This window comes from Gavia stellata, chromosome 10 (genome assembly GCF_030936135.1).
Source record: "Gavia stellata isolate bGavSte3 chromosome 10, bGavSte3.hap2, whole genome shotgun sequence".
Taxonomy (NCBI): domain Eukaryota; kingdom Metazoa; phylum Chordata; class Aves; order Gaviiformes; family Gaviidae; genus Gavia; species Gavia stellata.
In genome coordinates this window covers 33,380,100-33,391,333 of record NC_082603.1, presented here as the reverse complement: position 1 = coordinate 33,391,333, position 11,234 = coordinate 33,380,100, and the positions used below count along the sequence as shown (strand labels likewise).

Genomic DNA, 11,234 nt, shown 5'->3' with positions numbered 1-11,234 from the left:
GTGCCTGGGATGAGCCGGGCAAATCTGCTGTGTTGGTAATTCCCTTCCCTGAGAGGGGTGCCTTAGCTTGTTTGGAGTTCTCGTGTTTTAATCTTCAAACTCTGATAACTTACACCAAGACGACACGATTTCCCACCTGTGACCCTTCACTCTTCCAGCACAGATGAATTTCTGAGCCCTTTCAGGGAGCTGTTACGTTCAATCCTTTGGAAGATCAGTGAGCAAGTTTGTTAATACAGCCATCAGCCTGACCAGACAGGCTTGACACTGGTTGGTCCTGGGTTTTATAAGAGCAAGAAAAACACAGTTTGAGAAAGAGGTTACCAATTTAAAATTAATAACAGCATGATTTGCCAACCAAGTAAGAGGCTGAAGAAGTGTGGGCAGGCAAATAATTTCTTACATCAAAGTTTGGACTTAGAAGTCTTAAAGTATTTTAAAGACCACTTCAGTATCTTGCTAATTAAACAACCCTGACCTTTTGTGAAATGCCATAGGCACTAATGTGCACATGGAATTTACACAGGCTATCAGAAGTTTAACACGTGCTGGCTTAGTGAATAATGTCACAATACAAAATGAAGAGAGATTTTCTTCTAGAGACGTACTCCAGGCTTTAAAGAAAAACCTATTCTGTGAATAATTGTTAAGAGAAGAGTTTCCTTTAAGGTAGTCTGAGGATCAGAAATAAAGCTCAGTCTGACTATACAGAATTTTGGTTGAGTATAATTATTTCTGCTTGTTAATATCAATAGACAAAAATGAGACACTTCTTGAGATGCTGAAATGGGTAAAAGGGTGCAAAAATTCCTATTCTGTTTCTCCAAGTGTAATGGCTTAAGCACATATACCCAAATAGAGAACCTGCACTTCAAATTAGAATCTTATCATGGGAGGCTTTCTGCTTTAAAAAAACCTAATAGTGTTTTGTTGTTTGATGGAAGTCTTTGGAGTCCAGTCTTGTATTGTTTTTTATTGTAATGTAAGATATTTTGTAGGTTTGGTAAATATGCTTTAGGTCTCCCCTATATCAGCTTCTGACTTAATTCTGAAAATTCAAATAGTCATCCCCTTTACAGGATTTGGAAGATTTCTGTGTATTTGCATGAGAGAGGAGGTTTTAGGTCTGTCACTTATTTTGCCTTCGATTATGAATTGAGGTCATGTAAATTTTATTCCCTACTAAAGCAAATATATTGTCTAAAAAGATCTTTGATGAGATTTTACATTTTAAGTGTTCCTGAAATGTTGGAGATTTGCTGGGAAGAAACAGAAAAGATGGTGGAGTTTCATTGCTCTGACAGTGGATTTTCACAAACGCGTGTTACGTTCCTGCACGGATCCGGCTGCAGGTCGAACTCCAGAAACAGAACAGAATTTAGTAGCAGTTTTGTGAACTTTGGAGTGACTCTGCCAAGCAAGAAGAGCTCTTGTGCTTTTTTATTTTCCAAAGAGGGAAGAATCTTTCCCTTTTCAGATTTTTACAAAATGATTTCTCCTTCTGCAAATATGGCATATGTTTAATTTTATCCTCAAAACCAGAATGACATGATTAGAAAGCTGGTGAGCAGAAACGTGAGTGTGATAAAGGCATTTTCAAAATTAGACCTGATTTTACAAGACATGAGCTTAGTTCAGCATTCTGCAAAGTCTTCTCGACTTTAATTCACTGTGGCAAAATAAAGCATGTTTATGGGTCTGAGCAGGGCAGAGAGCTTTGATTTATTTCTTCCAAAAAGTAATTGAGATTAAAACACTCTCCTTATGTGTGTTCAGTATTTTTTTTATTGGACATCTTAAGCAAAATTACAGCATTGCTGTACTCTGCATAGGGGATAGCTCAGTGGATTAATGGTTCGAATCCCAGGTTACAGCTCTCACACTGGGTTCAACCTTGAGGTGGATTATTCTTTGCTGAGAGAAATAGATTGTTAGGCTCGGTGGACTTTGCAGCTGATGATAATCGCTGTGATGAAATGGGCTGCACCTTTGCTTCATGTATTGGGAAAAAGCCCTAAGTTGGCACAAAAATGAGGATGAAAGCTTTCGCTCAGGTGAGGGTCGAAACCAATATGGGGATTTATAAGGAACTGCTATTCGGTTGGGGCATTGCAAAACTGCCTCCATTAGAGCTGGTTCCTGGGACCCAGGAAGGTCCACTGCATCCCACTGAATGTTCCTGACTTGGGACCACCCTGGGTGACAAACACAAGTTTAAATTTTTCCTTTTCTTCTTTCCGAGTGTCTTGAGAGGAGAAGGGAGCGTAGAGAGAGGAGGGATCCACAGTGATTTTGCCCATATGACCCATTGCAGGAGTAGAATTTGTAGTACTCAAATTAGATTGAGCTCAATTAGATTGAGCTTTTAAAAAGCAGGACGATTTTTCCAATATTTTGCTTGGCAAAGCAGGTTGGTTCCAGAAAAGGTATGTGCTCTTTCCTCTCTTTGCCACACTGCCCAGAGAAAACACCCAACTGTCCATGTGAAATCCTGTTCACAGAGTTACCCTACCAGCGGTGCTGGATTTTCATTCCACGAGTAGGAAACCCTGTGAGAGCTGACAGTCAGTCTTTTCAAAGTTTCTCAGCATTTCTGTAGGAGTTGTAGAGCTTATAAACAGTGGGTTAACAAGCAGTCTACCCTAAAAGTGCTGGAAAGCTCAGAGAGCATCCGTTGTGGTTTTCACATCTGGGCACCAATTTTCCTCTGTGGCACTGTAAATCTGGGCTGGCTCCAGCTACTGAAGTGAATGGGTTTAAACTGGTCAAAGTAGGAGTGGGGTTTTTCAGGAGGAGGATAAGTTTTTTGAATGTCAAGCACTACAGACAGGAAAGGTTGGACCAGAGCTGTCGACAGTATTAATGTGGTATATGTGTGTGATGAGATATGAAATAATTCTCTGGACTAAAACGTCTCAAGGGAGACCTGAGAATTCAGGCTGCTTTAACAGTGCTAACTGGTGATGCGTTTGCGGTGTACCCGGTTTGATTGCTTTTAAGGACTAAACTTTGACTACTGTATGGCATGCAACATGTAATATTTCTTTCCTTTCCCAACTGCTTTCTATTACATGCCCAGGGTTTAGACCGCTCCAATTCCTGGGTAAACACTGGTGGTCCAAAAGCAGCCCCATGGGGATCCAACCCCAGCCCAAGTGCAGAGTCAACACAGGTGGTGTCTTCGGTAGAGGTTTTTCTGGCTTTGTTTTCCCTGATGTTTCCCTGTAGAGTATCTTCCTTTCAGTGTATACTCCGATTTTGGTGGTTTGATTTTTTTTTTTCCTTTATTTATTTATTCCTTGAAAACTTTGTGAGTTTTATTTTATAAATTAGCATCTTCTCCCCTACCACCTCACCACACTGCATGAAAAACCTCCAAATGCGTGAACATGTCCCCTTCTTTCATTTCAGTGGTTGCTGGTCTGTGAAATGTAAATGCTGTGACTGCTTTTCTTTTCTTTTTTCTCTCTCTCTAACACTAGTTTCAGCTTCAAGTGGAGCACATTTCTAAGCGGGAACATTCATCACAGCTTCATAGTTTTGTCCGTGTTTGCCATTTCTTTTGATGTTGTGAACCATTTTGCCATTTTCATCAAGCATTTAGTATTCATCGTCAAGTAATCCTTCATGACTGTTTGAGTGGAATGTTGTTAAACCAAAATTGGTACACATGTAAAATTCTCTTAAAACATGTAAATTTGAGTGCTGGAACCAGTGACTTGCTAGGGCCAATTGTCTCTGTTCTGTGTTGCAAAGTATGAAAACTTTACAGCAGCTTCAGTCAGAAAGACTTAATTTATTTAGCCCCCATTGCCTGCTGCGTTCCACTGCATGGTTGCCTTGAACGTACCTCTCAACTGTACCTCTTTTCAAGTTTATCGGTCTTCCAGAAAGATTTCGTCTGAGTTCACTTGCACTCAGGGCAAATTATTTCCATCAGAAACAGAACGTCAGTAATTTTCTCATTCCCTGTGCCGGTAGCAGTGTCGCTGTGGGGTACATCCCCACGTGCTTGGTCTCTGGTAGATTGAGAGGTATGGACTGAAATTACAAGTATTACCTCCTTGACGTATGCATGTTGATAAAATACAATGATGAAAAAGTTTCATGCTTTGCAGCATTAGGTGTCTTTGTGCATAAGAACATGCAGTTATTTGAACAGCCTATATGTCTTAAAACAACTAAAAGTACTGTCATTTTGTTTAAACCAGATCTGTAAATGAATAAGAGTTTGAGAATGCATAAAAAGGTGTAAAGACAGTAAAAGCCTACAGTTGGAACAGTATTTTTGTAAACGTACATTGTCCTTGAGCTGCAAAACCCATCCACAGCAAACTTTAATGTCCTGTCATCATTCATTCATCTCCACTCCGTAGGCTACGGATCGAAGTTGTAATCGTATGTCTTCGCACACTGAGACGTCAAGTTTCTTACAAACATTAACAGGACGATTACCAACTAAAAAGGTAGATTTCAGTGAAGACAATTGATATTGTGGGGCAGGGAGGTCAAGTCATTCTGAAAACATGATGCAATCTATTCTTTTATTTATAGCCTGATTTTTTCTGAGGTCATTAGGAACTGCTGTTGCTTAACACCTCTGAATATCCAGGCTGTAGTGAATATGAAGTATTCTGACAGAGCTGAATTGGGAAGAGTAAAATGATCAGGAGTAGCTAGTCTGATTTAATTTCCCTAGTGTTTGGAGCCAGTTTATTGCTGGCTTTCAAAAAACATGAATAGCACTGTCTAGACAAGTAAATGGTACATTCTTGTGTGCAAAATTATAATGTGTTAGATGGCTAATGTGTGGTGAACTCAGTTATATAAGTGTTAATCCAAAGTGATTCCAGAAAGTGAATGGGAGTCACTTTGGAAGTGCACTCCCTTAGAGGAGACGAGGTCTACTAAACGATGTCAGAAAGACAAAATGCCTGACTTTTTGTGTAATGAAAATGGATCACTGACAGCGGCCAGTCTGTGGGTTGGTCCTCCCGAGAAGAGAAATCAAAAAGCTGTTTCTTAGCCCCATGTTTCTTTCTTACTGTTTTAAGTCCTTTCTCACAGTAAATATACATCTTTGTACAAATCGCTTTATATGTCCACTTTTTACTCCTTTTTCCTGCAAAAATCAGACCAGGCAGAAAGGTAGACTTTTAAACTAAACTAATTTGAGCACCAAACTTTTTTTTTTTTTTGGGGGGTGGGTGGAAAACTCTTTTGACACTTGAAATTCAATTTTGGAGCAAGATGCTGTGAAACGTTTCTCACATCCCATATCATAACATCATCCTTCATTGTTAGTTGGGGATTTCTTTAAGGGATGCCACCACCACTGCTGTCATGTTCCCAGTTATTTATTTTGCTTAACCTCATTGTTTGCCATACTTCCCATGGACCGTGCTACCATTTCTCATGCGGACTGTTTTGTGAGCTGATCTTGAGGCTCGGGCTAACTCTGGATTTGAATCTGTGTAGCTTTTTCATGAAGAGCTGGCCTTACAGTGGGTTGTGTGCAGCGGGAGCGTGCGGGAGGCAGCCCTACAGCAGGCCTGGTTCTTCTTCGAGCTGATGGTGAGCAAACTGGAAACACCTTGCTTATTGTCTTACGGTTCATAGTTTAAAACACGAACGGCAACAACTGCAAGTGACTTTATTGTAATTTATATTCCTATAGGTGAAGAGCATGGTGCATCATTTGTATTTTGCTGACAAACTGGATGCGCCAAGAAAAAATCGTTTTCCTGAGCGTTTCATGGATGATGTAACTGCTTTGGTCAGCACAATTGCTGGTGATATAGTCTCTCGGTTTCAGAAGGTAATGGCAAACAATTAAACTGAACCCCGGTCAGAGCTCAGGCACCAGATCTCCTGCATGTTTGCTGGTGTCTAGACCAAGAATTGTTGTTTGAAAACATAGACTGTGCTGCTCCTCATTTTCTTTCCCATTTTTCTCTTCCTTCTTTCTAGGATACAGAAATGGTTGAAAGGCTCAACACCAGTCTTGCATTTTTCCTCAATGACCTGTTGTCTATCATGGACAGAGGATTTGTTTTTGCTCTTATTAAGACCTGCTACAAACAGGTGAATGCAGATAAGTATTATGACTTAACTGTGAACCGTAGCATAATCTATTACTCTAATTTTCTTTGGACAGACAGTGAAGTATGGACACAGAATTCTGCTATTCAGGTCTTCTTAGAGCAAGCAAGCCATTCCAGTGGTGATTTAGAGTTTACACCCTTCTGATTACACTCTTAAATGTGAATTGGGAGTAACTCCCTTGAGTGAATGGACATGCAGCAGGAAGGATGAATTATTCCCTCTGCTCACCACGTTCAGAGTAATTGAACCAAAAATTAGTAGGAGGTTTTGTGAGGGAGCTCAGGCTATCATGGTTTGTCAGTGGGTCTCTCAAGGACATGCTGACCCTGAATGATCATATTGATCACTAAGCTCCTCTTCCATCCTTCTGAGGATACAAGGTCTCCTCCCCCATAAGGAGGGTTCCTACGTTATGCATTGGGAAGCTTATTTGCAATGTTGTGGCAGGGAAATCACCTTGAACCACAAATTTCTGTTTAACTACAAACGTCTGTGCTGACACTGTGTACAAAGGAGATGATGAGGTATCGGGAGCTTAGGCTTAGACTCTTTTTTTTGCTGCAGAGTCTAAAACATTTTATATAAGGGGCAAGAACAGCAATAGCACTTGAGCTTTGTTGCCTACTGTATATTAGCCAACCTGCATCTTTGACCTGTTAATGCATCATGCTGCGTGGTCCTGCTTCTCACAGCTCCCTGCTGAAATCAATAGGATGTGGCTGTCATATGTGAAGCACATAGTTCTTCATTTGCTTATAAATACATGGCTCTTATATACATCTGTACTGATATATGTGCCGTTGGCTGGGATGTGTATGGCCCCTGCACATCAGAAGTTTAATCTGTAGCACAAAGAAGTGATGTGGATGTGACCATTTAATGATATCAAGCTCTTCAGTTCTTGCTTTGGAAGTTTTTTTGGGGAGCAGTGGTGGGACAGGAGGGGCTGGGGCTGCATTTATACTTTGTTTTGGTGCTAACTGCAATCTTGTGGGCTAAACTTGCCAGGTGTCTTCAAAGCTGTATTCCTTAACAAATCCAAGTAACCTGGCATCTTTGAGGCTGGACTTCCTTCGCATCATTTGCAGCCATGAACACTACGTCACCTTGAATTTACCCTGCAGCTTGCTCACACCGCCTGCATCTCCATCACCGTCTGTGTCTTCAGCAACTTCTCAGGTATGCTGTGAGAAGGTTCCTTTATGGAGATGCAAGCTGAGCTTTGTTCTGAGACTTAAATCATATGAGGCAGTTGTATCACCTGTATTTTCAGTGTTTGCTTGCTAATATTTGTTGGAAGTGTTTCTTTAGACATTAGTTTTTCCTGCCACATAGGTTTTTACTTATTTTGATCTTTTATTATTGAAAAAAGAATGCCCATATCCCTATCCCTATCTTCTTAGTGACCAGACATATTTCTGTCCTTAGGGACCTAGTCCCCTCCTATATTGGACAAATGCATGAACATAAACGAGCCAGTAAAGAAGAAGCTTTGTCCAATGTTACCCTTTTCTTACAGAACAAGAATCTTTCTGGCACACTGTAGCTTAGTCCTAGCCTGCTCAGAAAAAGTAATTTGAATTAGCAAGTGTGTCGTTCAAGTGGATTAATTAGTGGCAAAATTACGTAAACTAAGTCAAATTAAAACCTTCTTAAGCCTCAGTAAGAACATCCATACCTGAGTTAAAAGTTTAACTAATCCACTTTTAAAGATTATTTGGCTTAACTTCCCTAAGGCCTGCCCTGTAGGTGGGAAGGCAATAACAACAGACAGAATTCATAGAAGAGTTAGTGAGCTTGCATGTAATCTAAGTAGATGTGCCTAGATCCAAACAAAAAAGGGAAAAGGTATTTTATGTGAGATTGTCTTTAATTCTGAAAACTAATGTATTTCATAAACATTGACTCTGTGTTCCAAGGGGCCTCATTACGCAACTTCCGAAACTTGATTTTTTCACAGAGTTCTGGGTTCTCCACAAATGTCCAAGACCAGAAGATTGCAAATATGTTTGAATTGTCTGTGCCTTTCCGCCAACAGCATTACTTGGCCGGGCTTGTGTTAACAGAACTGGCTGTCATTTTAGATCCTGATGCAGAAGGGTAAATCTTTACAATTTTTTTCCCCAAGAGTTTTCTGTCATTCCAAGCAAATGGTGGATGCAAAGCAAGTTCTGGCATGGCCAGAATTGATTTAAATTTGTGAGCTGAGAAGATAAGAAACCAGTTCTTTAAGAATCCTCTTCTTTCTCCCTGCCCCTCGTATTTCTTACTTCCTTAGCCCTGACTCTGTAAACATGATTTCAATCACATTTTTCCAGCTGGGAAGAAAGGAAAGAGTTTCCTGCTGGAGCCCCCAGCTGCCACAGGGGCACTGCTGGAGCTCTAAGAGGAAAATAGCTTTTCTCAATTGTAACAAGAAAATAATTTTCAACATTTAGGAAGTCTCTGTTGCTGCTGGTTTTAAATGTTACAATGTATTTCGCCTGTGGTCCTCCCAGCTCTTTTTAGCCGTAAATTATGCATTGATGAGGCCCCTGTGGGTTATGTAAATAGACAAATAGAGTCAAGCATGCAGAGTTTGTTCGTGCCTTGCCTGGCTTGTGCAGCAAATAATTTTCTGAAGTAGGAGTGTAGCCTGTAGTCCTGACATCCAGTCTGTTATGTGTGTTATTTAGGGCTATATTCTGCCTTGCCTCTTTAAAATGGGTTTCAATGGAAATTATTGATTGCTTCCACAGTCCTCAGTTCTCTCACAGGCGTTTTTCTCAAGGTGGACTCAGAAATATCAGCCGAGTCGACACACGCTGATGATTCAATGTTAATTCTGCCCCTTTAACAAGAGGTCTCAGGAGTTAAACATTCATTCTGTTACCTGTTGGGGAAGAAAGTGATGCCATAAATTAGAATATTTTCTTGACTATGCACATAACACACTGCAGTCCCATTTGTTACGCCTGAAATGGAAAAAGCAGCAAATCTTTACCCATATACGCTGTCTGCAGAAATCCTTTTTGTAGCGTAGGAACATCCTGCTTACTGGTTAGAAATCAGGTCCTGTCTCTGACCGTCTTTGCCCCTGTTCTTCACAGACTTTCTGTTCTCCCCTACCTGCCTCTTGAGCTCTCTGGCCTTGCTGTTCTCAGCACTTACATTGGACCAGGGTGGTTATCTCTGCCCAGCTGCACGAAGGAGCCATCAGCATGATGTTGCTGGTGTCCACTGGGGAAACAGCTCCTCTCTCAAACCTTGTCTAGACAGAAAAAGCCCCCTGATACCAGTTCAACTCTGGAGATGCATTTTGATCAAAGCTCCTGAACTTTGGTGGAGATGGATACCAGTAATGCATTTGTTTTTTATTGGTTTTCAGAGTGACTTGTAGTTTGCAGCTTATTAGCTGTTCTTAGGCTTCAACCTTCTGCATTTGCCCTGGTAGATCCACCGTATAAAGTAAACCAGTCTGTTCAGATCTGCTCTTCCCTTGCCTGTGAAGACTTTTGACAGTCATACAGTATCATCAGCAGGTTATTAGTAGAGGGTTCAGACGTGCCTGCCATTAAAATGTTTTGGCCACCATTGGAAAAAGCTCAGGATTGTTCCCAGTTATATTATCCTGCAGCAGGGGTGGAGAGGGATGTCCATCTAGTTGCTTATCGCGGTAGAGCTTTGCCTTAGGTCTTGATAGGTGATACAGAGCCTTAAGTGTGTTCTGTCCTTGCTCTTTTTGCTCCATTAGCGAAATATTTTGAATTTTAGCTCACCCATTTTATAAGAGCTCTTTGGATTGAGTTGGACAGAAAAGCCTGCAGTGCCTGAAGGTGGTACGTGAGATAGATCCCTCTGTGCTAGGTGCTGTACAGTAACACGGCACATTACAGTCCTCCTCCGGAGCACTTGCAGCCTAAAAGACAAGACAAAACGCGGATGAAACAAGCCAGCTGAATGTGACAGTTGCAGAAGTGGAGAACAGAGAGTGAGTCCAGGCAGCTAGACCCTGAACAGATTGTCTCTGCAAACAGTGCTGTGGTGCTTTGGTTATTAACTCAGAATAATTATTGTTGCTCACTTCATAGTGCCCATGTTGTCCATATTGACTGATCTTGCAGGACAGAAGTGAGAAAATTGGAATTTGGCCCTCAGTATTCAGTGACAAAAGTCAATTTTCCATAAGTGTGCGGTGTTGACACAAATTCCGACCAGGGCTGAGATACCAGAGGGGACGGTTGGAGGGAGGCGAGATCAATTCTTTGCATTATCAGCTAGAAAGATTAGTGGGCTCTATTTCCTCCTCTTCACTATGGATCGATCCACCACAGTACCTGCTCTGTTCTGGAAAAGTGAAAAAGAAATCCACGTAGCCCTAGGTCTGAATGACGCTGCTTTGTTTGGATGTGTTTCCCCTGTATACGGTTCTATGGCCTGCAGGATAGTTTCCCTTGAACTGTTAGAAACACAACTCAGGTGCCACTCCTTCAAAATAATACAAAGACTTTTCTTTAACCTTAATCTGAAGGAACCAGTCGCTTAAATAAGCATTTCCTTCCTAGTTGTTAAGGGTCTCACGAATTACACAAACAAGCAATTGTAGGATCTCGTTACGGCTTGATTAAAAAGCACAGGAAAGACGTGTAGCTACAACTAGCTAATGTCCTTCTAACCTGTACTGGTGTCTTTTTAATCATTTTAAACCCCCAACAATCCAGTCAAAGTCTTTTTTAACCAGAACTCAACTCTACTTTTCAGGTAAAGTGGATACTGCCTGAAATTCAACACTTGTTTTAATACCTCAGGTCTGAACATTGAAGCTTATGTTTTGCTAATGCATAATGTATGAGCTTCCTTGGCTGCTTCATGCATGGGGTAAAGTTGTCTTCTTGGCCTGGTTTGCCTACAGAAGCAAATAGCTACAGAGATACCTGCTATTTGCTCTGAGAGAGTTTTGCCTCTGTGTGGTGGCTGAGGGAATTGAAAGGAGCAGAGCGAGTTCTTGAGAGATTCAGGGGAGTTTGGGTTTTCGAGGCACGAGCACCGAGTAGGCTTACGCAGGCTGCCCTGCAAAAGGGGTTGGTGCTTGGGCCCTGCCATCGTTTGCACCTTAATAATAAGAAAGGCTGGTTTTTGCTGGTTTTCCT

The 11,234-nt window shown here is 41.3% G+C and overlaps 1 protein-coding gene across 1 annotated transcript in view; it reads left to right on the top strand.

Moving 5' to 3' along the window:
- DOCK7 (dedicator of cytokinesis 7) overlaps window positions 1-11,234 on the top strand; it is a 108,566-nt gene that overhangs the window by 68,625 nt on the left and 28,707 nt on the right. The window contains exons 23-29 of the mRNA XM_059822223.1: window positions 3,080-3,172; window positions 4,377-4,466; window positions 5,479-5,574; window positions 5,678-5,818; window positions 5,971-6,084; window positions 7,114-7,284; window positions 8,066-8,205. Of these exons, the coding sequence (XP_059678206.1) occupies window positions 3,080-3,172; window positions 4,377-4,466; window positions 5,479-5,574; window positions 5,678-5,818; window positions 5,971-6,084; window positions 7,114-7,284; window positions 8,066-8,205 (845 nt within the window). The remainder of the gene's footprint in view (window positions 1-3,079; window positions 3,173-4,376; window positions 4,467-5,478; window positions 5,575-5,677; window positions 5,819-5,970; window positions 6,085-7,113; window positions 7,285-8,065; window positions 8,206-11,234) is intronic.